This window comes from Haliotis rufescens, unplaced genomic scaffold, assembly GCF_023055435.1.
Source record: "Haliotis rufescens isolate VD_foot unplaced genomic scaffold, xgHalRufe1.0.p SCAF_7, whole genome shotgun sequence".
In the NCBI taxonomy this organism is placed as follows: domain Eukaryota; kingdom Metazoa; phylum Mollusca; class Gastropoda; order Lepetellida; family Haliotidae; genus Haliotis; species Haliotis rufescens.
Genome location: NW_025964361.1, coordinates 32030224 through 32049102, shown reverse-complemented (window position 1 = coordinate 32049102; position 18879 = coordinate 32030224). Strand labels below are relative to the sequence as shown.

Here is an 18879-nt window from a genome sequence, read left to right as displayed (position 1 = left end):
TAGATGTCAAGGATATTTGGGTGGGGATTTACAATGAAGTACAGTAAACTACGGTCATAATGACCTCAAAGGGACCACTAATTTTTGTTGGTAATAACCGTAGTTCATTATATGCATATATACAGCATATATGACCTGGACTAAAAACTAAGTTTGTTATATCGATCAGTTTGTTATAACGTTTTCGTTATAAACGTAGTTTACTATATATATATATATTATAACATTGTCATCTTCGGTTATTAGGTAGGACAAACAAGTGGACATGTCACATTCATTGCACCATGGTCGGGTGGTCAGGCTCGCAGACTTGGTTAATGCATGTCATCGATTCCAATTGCGTGGATCGATGCTCATGATATCAATCACTGGATTGTCTGGTCCAGACTTGATTATTTTTACAGACCGCCATCATATAGCTGGAATATTGCTGAGTGCGGCGTTAAAACAACAAACCAACCAACCAACCAATATTCAGCAGTGCATGCTGTAACACTTCAGCCACTATATGTGTAATACCTTAGACCGGAGTACATCTAGTGCTATCATGATTAATAATGGTGTACAAGTCACAGTGCAAAACACTGAATAATGTTTTTTTTAGAAAAATAATAATTCTGAAATCACGCTTGTAGTAGAGATTTGTTCCATCCTAACATTAAGAAGTTAATGAAGAACCAGTATGAAACAAAGGCTGCCTGCAGTCTGAGGACTGCACAGTCTACATGTGCCTTATATCTGTACAGGGTGCATCTTGTATGGGGAGAGCAGGATCTCTGGGTGCCCCGTTGACGACAGGTGGATGATGTATTCTGTAATGGAGAAACCATGACAACCTGTTGACTCCAGAAATAGAATCAGCAACCCCCAATTTTTTAAAGTGATTTCTCTTACTTAAATCGTGTTATTATTGATATTTCTCTATAATTTTGCATAATGACCAGTAGTTGTGTCAGTTTTACATTTTTCAAATGCAGGTTCAGAATGGCGAGTGAGTTCCTGGCTCTTGAATTGACTGCTACAACAATAGTGCAACATTGTCATAATGGTTGAAAGAAAGTTATCGGGTTAAAAATGATTTCCCATGATGAAAAGTAAATGTTTTTTTCAGCAAAACATAATCCAATGATATTATTTTAATCATATTTATTTTTTGTACCCTAATTGACATTCATCCTAAACAACGAGTATTTGAATTGTTTCTCTTCCACATATGATGGTTTAAATACATGTGGTTCATATATACATGGTTGTATGCTCACGTATGAAATATTTTAGGAATGCTTGGACAGCACAGTATCATATGCTGAAGCTGAAGAGTTATGTCCCTTTGATACTGAAAAGTAGTGTCCCTTTGCTGATAGGATCCATTTGTTGTTGGTTTAAATCCCAGATTCAGCCAAACTATGATTGGTGTGTCAGTACCCATGGTCGGGGAATTCAAGAGATGCTTCATCCACAGGATGCTTGCACTCTGCAATATTGATGAAATACTTCATTTACTTCAGACACGATAGTAAATGATACGATACATTTGACCAAATGTTAAAATGTTTACATGTATGACCATGATAATGTCTATTTAATTATCTTGCCATATCACAGGATCAATATTCCTTTTTATTCCAGTCGAAGTGATTTCTCATTTGTTCAACGGAACTTTTTAAGTAATTTGTACATTAAGTTTACCTAATGAAGCATTTACCATGGCAACTGTTTTAGCATATAAATGTGGTTATGTCCAAGCAGTGTAAACAATTTGATCACCAGTCAGACAACTATTGTAGGTGGGATGGCTTGCTAGAATACTTCATGTCTTTAATTTGTTAATCTTTCTGAACACTATAACCATCAAGTATTGTTCCTGAATGGGACTTTTTGTGAATGTGAATATGTATATACTGATCTGCTCACTAATACATGATGTACATGCCTGCCCATTGCAGCATTATGAAGGGTAACATTGTACATATACCTCTGTGCTGAATGTGTTATACGACCAGTATCCTATGGAGACCAATAATGATGTTTTATTTGAACCATGATCACATCAAACAAGCTTTATTAAGGGAAATGAATTGATTGGAGCTTTCATCTAGTCTTGTTTGATTTCGGGCTTATTTTGTTTTAATCTCATGTCATGTTTTATTGTTTTATCAAGTTTTATCCTTCCATTCTCAGTATATGGAACATAGTTGAACCTCATGAACTCTCCAGGAACCGGATACTGTCATTCAATGTTACTTAACGTTTTCAATTCATCAATATTTGAGCTTGCATTTCGTAAAATCAGATAGACGATAAGATTTATGGTTCCAAAGGATCAAAATATATTGGACCTCAAATGCTGACATATCTATGTCTTGCCATAGCAGTGACACTGGCCAACCAATCCTGCGTCCATACACCCCCTAGCTTGTCGTAAGAGGCGACTAATGGGATCGGGTGGTCAGGCTCGTTGACTAGGTTGATGCATGTCATTGTATCCCAATTGTGCGGATCGATGTTTGTTATATCAATCACTGGATTGTCTGGTCCAGACTCAATTATTTACAGACCACCGTCATATGGCTGGAATATTGCTGAGTGGGGCGTTAAACAACAAACAAACAACTAACAAACTAGCTTCCCAGGGAGGTTGGGTAGCCTAGTGGTTAAAGCATTCGCTCGTCACGCAGGAGCCCCGAGTTTGATTCTCCACATGGGTACAGTGTGTGAAGCCATTTCCTGGTGTCCTCGTAATATTGCTGGAATGTTGCTTAAAGCTGTGTAATTGAGAATAACTCATTAACATGATATTAATTTGCATTTCAAATATTGCTTCAAACGGGAATGCAGGAGCTTTCATTGGATATGCATTATAGGTCAAATATGACAGTGTGGCATTAACAAACCAGTCAGTCACACAATGGACCATTCAGAAAGTCTTGATGTGATTTAGAATCTTCCATTTGCTCGACAACTTCACACCTGATCAAAGTGATGGATGGTATTAAGGTCAGAGTTTAGGAACATGTTTTTTAATGTATTTTCTGTACAAGTGAATTGTCCATCATATACTACTTAAAAGAAGTTAAGGACCACTCTATTCTTTCAAATTACAATAGCTATTCTGCCATGACATTAACTATAGTATTATGAAAGAATTGCATGGTCTTTAACTTCATTGGATAGTGTATATGGATGTTGTATTTCAAGCTAGTAGAAAACGTTAAAGATGGATGAAAAATTAATTGAATCTTCTGAATGTTTGTGTGCAATACATTTATTAGAAGAATACAGATTTTGTAAAAAGTGTACCTGTCCTTGTCTGACAGGGTGTTCTTTTGTAAGCATTTACGTGACATCGACGTTTCCAGGCATAGTGATGGAAGAGTTTCTATGTTGTAATAGGAATGTATGTGATGTGTATGTAAATATCAGGTATATTTTTAAATAAATTGTACAATATGTCCATAGCAGTGTCCTTGTACAGTGGTGTTTCTTGATCTGTACAGTGGTGTATGTTGATGCAACAAACTATTTAAAGAAACAACAAACGTATAGTGTTGTGTTCAGTGGTGTATGTTGATGTATACACAACATAGGGAGCAGTGTATGCTTATATAGGGTGTACTCATGTACTAATATACATAGTATGTTATATTTGGGTTGGAACATGGGAAATAAACATTTTATATATATATATATATTTCTGTTGTTTTTCTATAAGGTTATCCCTATGGGGATTCCAGGTTAGAATTGATCCTCAGCAGTCTATGCTGGTCGTAACAGGCGGATCAGGTGGTCAGGCTCATTGACTTGGTTGATTGGGTGTTGTGCCCTGATGACGTGGATCGGTGCTCATAATATCTGTCACTGGATTGTCTGGCTGAGACTTACCAGTTGCTGTCATATAGCTGAAATATTGCTGAGTCCGCTAGTAAACAACGAACACACAAAGATGTTTGTTCGCTGAAGTATTTTTGAGGGTTTTAGTTAAGACTGTTGTCATTAATTTTGTATAAATGGTTAACACAGGCCTCACATTTTTCTGTTAAGTGCCCTTGTGGGAATTTCATGTAGGTACTGGTGTATGTTCTCCGTACCTCATGATTGGCAAGGGATCGGGTCAGCTCTGTGACTTAGCTGAATGGATCACTGCTCATTAGGGCTGGGATGAGTCCAAACTTACTCCCCGGGTACCTGACCCCCCTATTCCCCCACCCTACCCAGGTACCCACTGTAAGTCTCAAGTTTTACCAAAGCCCTGGCAAAAGCTGGTTAGATACACACATAAAATGATCTGATCATGCATACACTGTAGTTCCCTGAAGCTATCTTTACTCAGACAAATAAGAGTCGGAAGGAATGCGTGCATAGTCTTAAAGAAATGCGAACATTTAGCAACTTGTTGTGTAGCCATGGAGTTTGACCGTCCCAGCCCTACTGCGCATGCTTTTAGTCACTGGATTGCTCGGTCCGGACTTCATCAACTACAGGGGGCCCAGTTGTCTAAGGCGCCGCAATTTGCTGGGCAGAGTTGCGTCCCTTGGGCACGCCAGGAACCTATGATTGTGGGTTCGAATCTCAATTTGCCCCGATTATGTTTCTAGGTTTTTCAGCACCATACCCGTGCTCGTGGATTTCACCGAAGTGGTAAACGTCTGAGACCTGCATCACTTCAGGCTTTCCTCCCACATTAAGCTTGCACACCGTGATATAACTGGAATACTGTTAAAAGTGGCGTAAACCCAACTCACTCACTCACTCATCATCTACATGCCACCATGACAGAAGTGGAATATCACTGGATTGTCTGGTCCAGACTCGATTATTGACAGACTGCCTTCATTCAGCTGGACAATTGCTGAGTGCGGCGTTAAACAACAATGTAAGTGCAATAATCTTGTAACAAATGTCAAATGAACAGTAACTTTCACACACCCAAGTTGTTGTCACAATAACTAAACATTAATAATGACTTTACAACTTTACAAGAAGGATTGCACTTGCAGAAATACTGCAACCAAATAAGCTTCTGCTTCTGCAAGATATACCTGGATATACCTGGATGATACCTATACATGAATATATAGTATGTTAAAAACAGTTAGTGTCTGAACATACACTGAAAGCATAAATTACATTAAATATTATATTTTGTTCAAAGTAATTATTTTTTAATCCAGAACACAACAATGCAAACGTTACAGGAATTCTGTTTATGAACATTTATTGACAAGAGGAATGTTTAAATTTACACAAATCTCCAAGGACAACACCCTGCAAGAGAAGACGACAGTTACACAGGTACCATGTTAAACCTAATAAATGATACCTGGATTGACTGGAAATGCATCAATATGTATCATGATATACATTCAGATACAAATAGATTTAGAAACTATAACTTCAGAAGCAGCATCCATAAAACCTCTCCTACATGGGATGTTCAGGAAAACCTCAGTAGTCAACAGGGCAGTGCATTCGATCCCTGACAAGACTGGTTTGAATCCTATGGGTTCACTGGTGCCTGGTATTGATGCCGCTGTATGATGGTAATGTAAAAATAACTCGGTACACAGTACATTAATTAATGCCCCCTCTCACCTTGTCCATCCCCTATAGGACGACCCCAAGGCTGCGTAAGTTCTCGCATCTATGCGTTTTGTAAGAGTCACTCAAATAGGGGATTGTATGGTCACAATGGCTAGTCCTAGGGTGGCTGGACCTCACTGTGTAGAAACAAATGTTGCTCTCACTATCACCCACTATATTGAATTTGTCGCGTGACTTTACTCTGTCAGTTATTAGGTTTAATATGGTACTAACATCTTGCATAGAACAAGGCCATCACAGGTAACATACAACCTTTAATAAACAGGTGAGTTGTCAGTGACAGTATGACATGTACAGCTCCTTAACTGTTGCAGCGGAACACTGAAGCGTTCATCATGTGGAACACATTAAAAACATTAGACCTTGTTTATATTTGTTAGATCACAGATTTTTTTATGCCAGAAGTCAGAGGAGGAAAAATCAGAAAAGAAATTACCTGTACTTCTGCCACAGTTTAAGTACCTCTGGGATAGTGAGGTGGGTTTAAAGCTGCTTTCAGCAGTTTACTGTATTTGACGTAATAAGCGCCCAACTCTAATAAGTGCCCACGGCGATATTTGCTGATATATGGGCTTGTGAACAATCCCAATTAGCACCCTTCCGATTGATCCATGTACACAAGACTGAATTATTCATGTATAATACGCACTCGTGTGTTATATGCACCCTTAATTACGGGGATTAAATTCTTGAAAAATGTAAAATATGCACAGACTTTTCTTTTGTATCATTTCTGGCTATCAGCATAAACCAGGAAATTTACGATCTTTCAACCCTTTCACCAAAATTATATTCTAATAAGAGCCCACTATTTCTTATTTTGGGCGCTTATTACGTTGAATATGGTATATCACAGCATGTCAGATTCACGTGGGAGGAATGTCTGAAGTGATGCCTATCTTACACTGTATCACTTTGGTGAACTCCACCCATTACCATGGTGATGGCAAACCTAGAAACAACAGTCAGGGGGAAACTGGGATTCAAACCCATGATGGGGGTTTCTGGCAAGGGGTATAACTCTGCACAGTTGGGCCTACTTGTGGACCTGATTTTCAAAGTTTTAAAAGTGTGCAAAATGCATTCAAAATTTGGAAGAAAAAGTTTAAGGTAACTGAGCATCATATGACTTGTGAAACTGTGATGTTTTTTGTTTAATGTCGAGTAGTCTCAAATATTTTCGCATGTGTGGGGGATGGTATTATTTTTTAATTTTCTGATTTGATCAAGATATGGTCGGTAGATCTGTGATCCAACATAAAAAGTGATGACCTCAGGCTTTTGAAGAACATGTTCAGAAGTCGATATTTGTCATACTGTGAATTACAGCTCAAACTGTGATTATGTACAAAATAATCATAGAACACTTAGTGTACAAAATATAAATGAAGACAAATCTTATATACAGCCAGTTTGTGGAGTAGCGCACAGATAGTCCCTTCCAACACTGTCGATGAAGGGAGACAACTCCTGCAAAATATACACCTGAAAAAGGTTGAATATTACTTACTACATATTTCCACATATTTTTTAAAACACCATTTTTATAAATCATATTCTGTGTTCATTTCTGATACATACATTTGTTTCTGCTCACAAAATGACATACCCACATTGAAATACAGAAACTGAAAGAATCTCATCATCATGATACCTTTGACTTCACTACGATACATGAAGATCTGTAGGTCACGTCAGAGGAACTTTCTCCTCAGCCAATCAGTAGTATCAAGGCTTGATACTCTGTATAACAAGTCAAACCGGCATATTAGATTTCTGTAGCTTGAAACGGAACTAAAATGACTAAAGTTCCGAAAGTAGAAGTTTAGCGGCACCATTATATTGTCGTGGATGTGTTATACATCCTGTTGATTCTGAGCACCATGGATATATGTTTTTTGTGGGGTTTTACATTCGCACAAATCAAAATTTCTGAATCAAGGTGTTCAACGAAAAGCTGACAGCTGATTGGCTAAAGAACCCACTCAGCCTTCTTTTAGATTGGGTCAAAGTTCAATCAGGGATCACCCACGCAAAGTCTATCAGTGTCCTCAGATGTTAACACAGAGAGTTGTTGTTTTAGGGTAACATTTATGATTTTAATGAGACTGATAAAATATTGGATCTGCTGACATCTAATGGCTATGGCAATGATACTCGACTACCCTTTAAACTGGTTCGTCAGAATTTTTGCCTCGTGTGATGTGCCTTGGTACTTTCAGCCATCAGGAGAAACATGCAGTGTCCTTGTACAAACACTTCAGCAGGTGTTGTTACATGTATTATCTTAAACATTTATCATTATGGGTGAGATTACCGGTAATGTTGTGTAGATATTTCAATGGATACTGTGCATGGAAATCTGGGATTTATGAAAATTAAGCAAGGCGTCATGTTAACGTTTTCAAGGTGTATATTTCCAAGAACAGTCATGTGATGGGAGAGACTGTCACGACAGAACCTGGTGTAGAGCATGTCCCAATGGATGACAACTTGTTCAAGTTCATAGAACTCAAATAGCTTAAAACCTAAGGATAAAACTTAGAAAATTAAGAGTCTTGGTTCTCAGGCACCACCCGCATCATCTTAATGTCTGCCGCATGTTTCGTTTTTATTTCCATTTTCAAAATAAATATATAAATCCTAAGTACTTCAAACCAAAGTGATCCAATATAGCACACAGTTACCTCCCTTTATATATGCACTGCTTTACTGTACATCTCGTGTTATTGTCATGGCGGCTGTAGGTGAGTGAGTGAGTATGGTTTTACGCCGCTTTTAGCAATATTCCAGCAATATCACGGCAGGGGACGCCAGAAATGGGCTTCACACATTGTACCCATGTCGGGAATCGAACCCGGGTCTTCGGCTCGGCGTGCGAATGCTTTAACCACTAGGCTACCCGACCGACCAGTGTAGGAGTTTGTATGCTTGTGTATGTAGGAAGGCCCTTTCCCAGGTTGATGGTACACAACTGTTTATTTGGTTACATACAAGTTTGAACAAGCGAAGAAAGAAAACACCACCGCCAACCTGCACTATATTTTCAAAAGTCATTGCCTGAGAACCAATTCTTTTATTTTTTAAGCCTAAAATACTTAGCTTTCAGGAAATAATTTGTTAAAATCCCTGTGGCCTATATGGATTTATGCAACTTAAGTAAATTATTGTGCGTTAGATAAACCTGTCATCTTCATTGAAACAGGGGACCGCCTCTGTTGTCCAGTGGATAGAACATCTGCCTGGAGTGTGGAAAGGTGGTGGTTCGATCCCCTGGCCAAGTCAAACCAAACGACATTAAGAGATGGTACTCGTTACCCTGCCTTGACGTTCAGCATAAAGGGCTAAAACAAGGACTGGTCAACTTGGGAGTCCACATGAGGTGTCTGATTGGGGTATTCATGTTAAACTGCGGCATGGTGTCTCAGTGGGGTAGCACTATTAAACCAGACTAGTGCAAACAGCCACACATGTGCATACACTTGTTATGTAAGTGCAGTAATCTTGAACATGACGTTAAACTCCATATTTCAAATCTCCTTGAAGATGGCACTTGCTAAGATACTGCAAACTTACCATTTTTCAAAGATGAAATTGATATTAAAAAAAATAAGTAAATGAAATTTTAAAAATTCAAACTACCTACTTTATTTTCTAATCAGCTGAAACAGGAAACATACAAAAAAATGTTGGGGGGGTGATGGTGGCGGAGGGACAAACCAGTTATTGCTTGATAGAACCTGACCTTGACCCTACATTGAGCAGACGTGTGAAGCATATTGTTTAATTACCTATTTGTGCAGTATATTTTATTTGTTCAAATTTGAAGTAAGAGTTCAACATTCTTGTGTTTTAGAACTTGGCTTATCTAATCAGTAATGACAGCTGACACTTTTCTCTGGTAATTATCCTGGGAATGTTATGACAGCAAATATCAGACAAGACAAGCATTTGTTAGCGAATACATTCAGTCCTCTAACCAGTATTGACAATTATACATATAACAATATCTCTAAGTCTAGTTTCATCACAACATTCCAACGAGCATGCTTCAGTTTGAAAGAGAGGCGGGTTATAAGGCCAGGGCATGGCAAACACTGTTTGTAGGCTATAATTAGGGAGTATATATCGCGGAGAAAGTCATAAAGACGTAATCAAAATATTTATTTCAATGAGTTGATTAGAGTTACACATAAAGCAAACTTTGGTTAATGTTTTATCAAAATCTGAAATCTTTATCAAGACATTCTAGTTTATCCAGTGTATAGTATCTCCATCTACTGGGATAAATAGTCTGGATCCATTGACTTCCAAACTTTGGTTCTGACTCAAATTACACCATGCTAAAAATAGCCAGCCAATCAAATTACACTATGCTAAAAATAGCCATCTAGTTGGTTACACTAAGCTAAAAATAACCATCCAATTAAATTACACCAAGCTGATCATAACCATCCAATCAAATGACACTACATTAAAAACTACCATCCAATTAAATTACACTATGCTAAAATAACCATCCAATCAAGTTACACCTTGCTAAACATAACCATTCAATCAAATTACACTACGTTAAAGACAACCATCCAATTGAATTACACTATGCTAAAATAGCCATCCAATCAAATTACACTATGTTAAAAACAACCATCCAATTACATTAGACTATGCTAAATAGTCACCCAAACATATTTGCAAAAATTGCAATGCAATCAAATTACACTCAATTGGAGAAGAAGTTCTGTGCTGAGTGATCCCTGCAAAGCTTTGGTGGTAATAGGGTCAAGGGCATTATCATAATAGGAAGGAGATACTATAAACTGGATAAACAATGATGGCTGAGTGGGAAGTATCAAGTTTGTTACTTAAGTTGATATATTTTTATGTATGCCAGATAAAGGAAAGATTACCCTCACCATTTGAGTGTTGTTTCTTTTACGACCTCTTTCTGATATTTCTTGATTTTTTACATGACTTTCCACATAGTTGTTTATCAGCATGGAAGATGACCAATGATATTTTTATTTCTAGTCCCCAAAATTAAATGTCTTGTTTTAATAAAAATTGTAGTCAATATGTGTAGGAATAAATGGAAATTCTCTGGGTGGAATGGAGGTTCAATTCCTATTTGATAGAAACAAACTAGAGGGATAATTAGGAAAATAAATAAATCTGGTACTGACAGTTAATCTATCATGACCTTTTACAAAATTGAGTAATTCTTAGTAACAGGAAACATATTCTGATTAAAATAATGATTGTTAATAAATGATTTAAATAATTTGTCCTTTCACTATGAAACATCCTTCTATATAGATAAATAGAGCTGGAGTAAATGATAGTAGAAAAAACATAAAGTTTCCTTAAATAAATAAACATTTCTGATTCCAGTGTATAGAATAGACCAGTCCCTTCGTTCATCATGCCTGAAAATCAGGTCCAGTAACAGATTATATTTGAGTAAGGATATATATTTTTGACAGTTAAGATCAACCAAACCATGATTGTTTAGTTTGGCCTAATGGCTGCGAATCTGGAGCAGTCCATGTTGATGTCATGGGGAGATCAAGCATTAGCACATGATTTGCACATGCAGTGTAGAAACGTTTGTAAAGAGCAACATACTGCTCAACTGACCCCATGTATGAATGGACTCCTCTGTCTTTCATTGAAGCATCTGACAAGCTGGAGTTGGAGCTGACGTTCCATGTTGGTCCACCTGCCTCTTCTAACATGGAGGAGAGAATATTTCTGTACATTCATGTTTTTATGTCAAACTGGCAAACAGTTTTCAGGAGAGAAAGTTAGGATGACAGGAAGTCTATCAATGTCTCATACTTATTTGTACTGGTGTGATCGTATCCCACGACCTTGATCTCCGTTCCACCGAATATGACCTCGAGGTCCACCGCTCTCTCTTTGTCCCCAGTTAGATCTGGCATGCGGACTATCAGTGACCCACATTTCTCAACCCCGGCCTCATCCGTGTATTTCACATGTCTCTTAGAAGATCGGAAGAACTCGAAAATAATTCCTTTCTGGTTGGTTATAATGGGAGTGTATGTTTCCCTCCATATCTCATTGTGGCCAATCGTCTCTCCAGCTTCGGCCCACGTCTGTAATATGTTCTTACAGAGGGTGACACCGTCTGAGACGACTCGGAGGTCCTCTCGGTGCACCCCTTCCTCGTACGGCAAGTATGACCCCACACCGTACGTGAAACGACAGATCCTCTGCCATATTGAACTAGGATCGTGCCCGAATGCTACTGCTCCCCTAACAACTGCAAGACTAGCTTCATCTGGAACAAGGCACGTCACCCTTTCGCTAAAATGAGTTTTCAGAGCTTGTTGCAAACGACTGGATTCTGCAAAGCCACCCACCAGGAAGATGTAATGCAAGTCTTTGGTCTTTGGCTTCTGGAGAAGCTGGTCTACATGGTCTTTAATCTGTGCTAAGGCATCGGCAAACAGTGACGTCACGACTGCCGACGTCAACACCAGCTTCCCAGACGAGAATTTGACTTCATTGTTATTGTCGGCAGCGAATGTTTTGATAGCTTGTTGTACACTGACACGATTGTGTTTGAAGTTACAGAAGTTGTAAGGCAGAGACACACGGATACTATCACACTCTCCTCGCTTCTTGATCTCAAAGTCCTGCAGAAGTTCCACAAAATCCTTGGGGTAATTCTGCTGGAACTCAGTGATGAAGTCTTTGCCGAAGATTCTGTGGAGAAGATTCAGGAACTGCTTGTCTATGATGGTGCCACCCCAGGCCCCACCAGTAGCGCGGAACAGTTCCCGGATCCTCCCGTCCTTTCGGATCTTGTGGGCCACACAATCAATAGTTCCACCTAAATAAAGAACACACCATTAGTGAGTAAACAACATTTGATATAGGACAGAAGCAGCATGTGTTTCTAAAATAAATAAAAAAGGTATAGAAAAAAGATAATATGAAAAAAAAGAGGAACACTTCTTTCCTCATCACTGGTGTGTTCTGAATACATTTAAGTCCTCTGGAAACATCATTTCTATTTTTTACATTATCTTTTAAATTATATCTTCTGTTGTATTTATTTATTTTTTTGTAAAGATATCAAGACATTATTTCATTTCATCATAATAAAATGGAGACTGCTCCAGTCTTGATCTTATAACACTTCTAAAGAAATTCCTTGTAAGATGCAGTGTCCCATCAGTTGTGTATTCATAAGATCAAATAGTCAGGGATCAGGCATTTATCACTGGAGTGAGTGAGTGAGTTTGTTTAACACCGATTGTAAAAGTATACCAGTTATATCACGGCATGTTGGCGTAATGTGGGAGGAACGTTAACAATTTTAGTGAAACCCAGGAGCACTGGTATGGTGCTGACAAACCTAAAATCATAATCGGGGTGAACCGGGATTCGAACCCATTGATATGTTTCTGACATGTCCAAGGGATACAACTCTGCACATTGAATTGTGCCCCTAAAGGGCTGAAGGGATTAAGAAGTATGAGTCATGATTACAATACACTATTAGGAAGGGTGAGCCTGATTTGACATCACGTCCTTTGATAAAAGAAATCTCCAACCAAACCATATAATAAATATAAATTTACTTTAATGATTTACAAACATGGCTGCCTTCTTCTTACAGTTGATTGGCTAACAGTTTCTTTTAACACATGAATTAGTGTTAAACACCCTAGCTAATTCAGGTGTTATTCCCCATTGGTGAATGTTTAATGTATCAATCCTCACCTCCCAGAATTGTTTAAGTGGTTGTTTATATACAAATCAGGCCAGACCAACCAATGTCTGAAAGCACGAGTAACGATCCCCAATCAGGCAGCCATGGCACACAGTCAGCCAATTCCTAACTTAGTCAGCTCTTAAAGCATAGGGCAGGGATGTCTTTATATATCGCGATATTATTTAATGTATCAAGATATTCATAATACTGATCCTGTATTGATACAAGTATATGAATATTGATACTAAATTAATAATTCACTGCCAGAGAAACGTTACATTTATTAAGATTACCAGGGTTAGGATGGACATTGAGAAGGTGGAAAATTCAATGATGCTCCTGTCATAGCAACTGATTTACGACTACCATTGTCTGAAGTACATTTGACTCCAAAGGCAAATTACCCTGTAGCCATGTCTCCATAACTTAATTGTCATTACGTTTTAGGCGCTAATCCCCATTGTTAATCCTCACCAAGATTTCATTGTATATTGACTGACAGCCAAACTGAGCTACTTTATCACTTCCCGTTAATTACTGTTATTTATAGGATGACATTTATTGCCTTAATTGTTCATCCCTTGAGTTGTGTCGGTACGTCACCCCCGGAAGTCCCATGTCCAGAGCAACGTCATTGTATTTCCATTGTTCAGTACTATATATGTGCTACCATTACACAGTTACTACGGTGTTAGTCAGGCTTGGTATTCCGAGTGCTGGCATAGGGACGACCTCGAGCAGGATGTGCCGCTCGTAGGAAACGCCCTGAGGTGAGCTGGAGCTCTCATCTCTTGTACGCCTGAGCTGGAAGGTCCGCTCATCGCTGTGTTTGTGTTGTCAGAGCAGGTATTCCGCTCATTGTGCAATTGTTGTTTATTGTTTACATGTTGTGCATAAAGCGTTCCGGGACAGTGATGTCGATTTTCTCCTTTATTCCCCCAAGAACTAGTTCCCCGTCAACATGCGCGTTGACACTTCCCTGCAATACAAATATGAGTCTACACAGATCTACAAAACTGCTAATATGACATGCATGTACCTCCAGCATCCACGACGAGGTACTTGGTGCCGGGCTCGAAGCAAGGGTTGGATGCCTGTGCAGTGTCCTTGTAACCGACGAAGTCTGTAGCAGGGAGGTTGCGGCAGTGCAGGGAAGCGGCCTCGGGCTCTAGGGCCATCACCAGCTGCTCACTGTGGGGCGTCAGGATCAGAGAACCCTGCAACACAGACAGGTGAGCTAAATTGTGTGCATTGCTGTTTTCCGATTACACACATGAACTAACATTTCACATCAGGGATTTCTGTAAGTTGCCATGCCTATCAGAGTCTTGACCTAATATCATTCACAAACTAAATTATCCAACAAATATCAAGTAACTGAACGCTCTTTGAAGCATTTAATACTACTGATAATCTACAGGCTACAAAATTAAATATAGAATGTTGTTCCCCCTTGTGTTAAACCCCAAAACATGCTTTGGAGATGGAGCAAAGGGGAATAACTCTAAATATTTGTGAAATATGTGCCACGATAATACTATTACCTTCAGGTTGTGTTGTGTCATTGCAGATATCACTCACTAACTAAAACAATAGTTCATGGCTGTAGGGGAATAGTTTCAATGTTATTTAACCCACTCTCTCCATAGGTATGAATCTGGTTTGTGATAACTGGGCGACAGACCCTTTTTCAAACTTAGTTTATGATTCCTCTGACTCAAAAGTTTGAAATATGAAAAATTAAAAGTTAAACGGGTTACCAACTCATTTACTATCAATATAACAATATCAACTACCGGTATTCAACAAATTATGATCAGATTATAGATCTGTGTCAATAATGGAAGGGAGGTAACTCTAAACTTGTTTCTTTCCCTAATCTTCCTGAAACTCAGCAGAGTGAACTGAGAGCCTTAAGGGCCAGTACATTTAAAAAACTGTAGGCCCAGTGGAAAAACTGTAGTCAACAAGAAGCTTTTTCTGCCATCACACCGAGTTCCTAGAGACTGAGTGGTGATAGATGAAGCCTACATTTATTAGGAAATTGTCAGCTTGTAAAACATCTTTGCGACTACATATCATACACCATTTGAAAGGTCTAATGCTAATGTTCATAAATATGACAGTTATGTTTATCACATTACTTCAATAAATAAATTATTTAAATAAACTGTAAGAGCCTGCTGAAATTTAAAACTATCAGCCTGAGAACAAATCTGTTGGCCTCGGGCCTACTGGCCATTTTCATTTTTGAACACTGCCTTTGAGGTATCTCGAAAGGATCAAGTGTTAGTCTTCCATATATACTGTATGTGTACATGGACTCGGAAATGTGACAAATAAGAGTCTAACAGTTACAATTAAATGTCAAGGTTCCTTAAAACAAAAAGACATAATATCAAAATGATATTAAATATGGACCATGGTCATATATATAATCGAAACTATAACTATAACTTAAAGAATCAGCTGATCTAAAATATCAAAATCCTCTCCGTCAATTTTACTGCCTACAACATACTACTAGAATCCCCCCTCTGGATCCACCCATGAATATCAATGTTATTTTATGCTGCAGAGAGGAATATTCTAGTTACCGTATTCGACGTAATAAGCGCTCCTCTCTAATAAGCACCCACGGCGATATTTGCTAATATACTGGCTAGTGAACAATCCCAATTAGCACCCCTTCCGATTGATCACAAAAGACTTATTTATTTGCGTATAATACGCACTCATGTGTTATATGCACCCTTAATTGTGGGCAATTAAATTCTGGAAAAATATATCTGTCGTATATAAACATTTCAGGCTGTCAGCAGAACCCACGAAATTTTTCTTTCAACTCTGTTTTTTTTTTTTTTACCAAAATAATATTCTAATAAGAGCCCCCTAATTTTGAGAGCGCCATGGGCGCTTATTACGTCGAATACGGTATATCATCCAACATACCCTGTACGCTGCCTCCCTCATGAACTGCTTGGCGTTCTCGTCCCAGATGGCGGGGACGGTGAGCACCCAGCGGACGGTGTCGGGGTGGGGGTCGTAACCCAGGTGAGCCCCGATAGCACGTAGCATGTGTTTCTTCATGAAGTTGAGGGAGTGTGCGAACACATCCACAGCAAGCTGACTCTTGCCATTAGCATCCTTCAGCGTGATGTCTGCATTCAGCTCCTGCAATAGATGGTATTTGTTGTTATTAGTAACCCTGCCTGGACTGGTCAGCTCGGAGTCAGTATACCGTGTCTAGGTGGTGTATCCACGTAAAACTGCGGCATGGTATCTCAGTGGGCTGGCAAGCACCATAAACCTGTGAACATCCGGGGTAGAATAGGTCTTCAGCAACCCATGCTTGCTGTTAAAGGGGACTATGCTTATCATAAGAGGCGACTAACGGGATCGGGTGGTCAGCCTCGCTGACTTTGTTGATGCATGTCATCGATCCCAATTGCGTAAATCGATGCTCATGATATTTATCACTGGATTGTCTGGTCCAGACTCGATTATTTACTGACTGCCGTCATGTAGCTGGTATATTGCTGAGTGCAGCGTTAAACAACAGACCAACCATAAACCTGGCATACAGTGGGATAACTCCAAATAATCCCCAATAATATCATTACCTTTAGGTTTAATTCTGCCACTGCCTTTATGAAATAATTCAGTTACTATCACTCGCTGAACAGTTCCTAATTGATGATTTATTACACATCCGATTTTTAGATATCAATACTGAAAAGGGACATACGAATCTGTGATATCTAAACATCGCTAGTGAAATAAATATCGAAATTGTAAAAACAATTATTAATATTCAAATCTACAATTAGATTTGTTGATAGATTATAACACATGCGTTTTACTGATATTTATATATATAGAAACCTTTTTTATAAACTGAGATTGTGACATCAATAAATGACATTACTATAATAAAACAGGGAATAAATAGTAAAACGGAACCTCATACTAAAGTAGGAATATTACATTGAAACTCCTTATTTGGGTTTATATCCTTCTCGTCTGTCATCTACGTTATACAGTGATCGATCTATATAGATTTAACAAGGAAATATTTGGAACTGCTCATGTATATAAAAGGAAATTACATCTTCAAACCGACTTCAGTCGACCTTGACCTTTACGTTAACTCGTCTGCTCTATAGTTAGTAAACGTATTTTAACTGTAAATGTTACAGTCACGGAAAACGAGTCTACAGTTAGTTTTTACTTATTGTCTGTTCACAAATGAATATTAATAACCATGTTCTAACTATACGTAGGAAGAATGTTTTTAACTGGTTAGTGTTCTCAACGTTATATGCTTACTAAGACAGATGACTAATGACCTATCTGGTTCCGCCTATGGAACGCCCCGTATGTTCAATCAGCTGATTATTCCGTCCATTTCAATTTATATGATTTATATTTATAATACATACATGGTTTATGACAGATGCTTGTCGGTTATTCGAATATTTGAGTGACACACAATTCTACTTTTCGTTTAGGAACAAATTGCTTTGCTATAAAAGTAACGGTACCGCTCAGAGGAAGCACGTGTTTGCAGAGTCACGTGATAGGTCACATGATCACTCCATGTGGGTCTTACACAGTATTATGTCACAATCTAGCTCTTTATAACATGACTAAAATATGCGGAACGACATAGCTTAGACATTATTCATGATGAGATACTTCGATTGATATCAAGCGATGACAACAGAACAAAGAACGAGCATCCATGCATGAAATAAAAACATTTATATGGAGTTTAATTACTGTAAAATTATCAAATATCAGCTGAATCAACACACGATGTGACATGACCCGACGGCAGATTGGAAGAAGAATACTTCAATCAGACTGTAATGAAAGATGGATACATGGATATTGTATAGTTTCAAAACAAAGGAAATACACCAGTACCCACCTTATTGTCGTACAGCTTCATCTTGAACCTGTCAAAGTAGTAATAATCCCCGGCCTCATCCTCGGCGAGATCGTTATACCTCGACACAGCTTCAAACCCAAATGCTTCAAACTGACCGTCGGATTTAAGCAAAAGGCAGGTGGGAGTTTTATGCAAAAGAAATCCCTGAGTTTGGCCCCAGTTCTTGTTAACATGTATCGCGTCTTTGTTAGAGGCGAATGAATACGCATAGCCGCTAAACGTTGTACCAAAATCTATGGCCGCCACTATTTGATATTCTGCTGTATTCTCCGAGTCGGGTGGGTCGTCTGTTGGGGACTTCATACCTCCGCTGCACATGGGGCTCACATCAACTGGCTTCAGCGATGAGGCGGATATATTCGGTTCGGAACTTTCGGCCATTTTCCCTGACTTCCAATTATGTTCCAGTCTCCCAATGCAGCTCGCGCCACGCTCATTAATATAGAGTTATTGATCGATCCGTCTCACCCCAGATTAAACCCCCTCCACATCTGTCAACGTCCATTTCGCGCAGACAAAAGATTCGAGGAAGTGTTTAGTATAATGTAAAAAATATTACTAGTTTATCAATATTTTACTG

The 18879-nt window shown here is 38.6% G+C and overlaps 1 protein-coding gene across 2 annotated transcripts; it reads right to left on the bottom strand.

Annotated features, from left to right (window-relative positions):
* Positions 1-5140: 5140 nt before the first annotated feature.
* LOC124146030 (heat shock 70 kDa protein 12A-like) lies at positions 5141-18879 on the bottom strand. Of its 2 annotated transcripts, XR_006862628.2 has the most exons (5): positions 18279-18879; positions 16298-16519; positions 14385-14562; positions 11239-12457; positions 5141-7086 (listed from the first exon to the last, which is right to left on the bottom strand). XR_006862628.2 is itself a non-coding variant. In XM_046516071.2 (4 exons), the coding sequence occupies exons 1-4, from the start codon at positions 18678-18680 to the stop codon at positions 11406-11408; spliced, it is 1854 nt and encodes a 617-aa protein (XP_046372027.1). In that variant the 5' UTR covers positions 18681-18879; the 3' UTR covers positions 9225-11405. The 2 variants fall into 2 exon arrangements, 1 of the variants encoding a protein (XP_046372027.1); XM_046516071.2 differs by lacking the exon at positions 5141-7086 and having other exon boundaries at positions 9225-12457.

Excerpts from the sequence above, each read along its gene's own strand:
- LOC124146030 (XM_046516071.2), bottom strand. The coding sequence starts at position 18,680 with ATGGCCGAAAGTTCCGAACCGAATATATCCGCCTCATCGCTGAAGCCA. Across the intron at positions 16,520-18,278 it reads TGAAGCTGTACGACAATAAG|GAGCTGAATGCAGACATCAC; the intron begins GTGGGTACTGGT and ends CATCTATTGCAG. Across the intron at positions 12,458-14,384 it reads CCTCGTCGTGGATGCTGGAG|GTGGAACTATTGATTGTGTG; the intron begins GTACATGCATGT and ends TTCTTTATTTAG.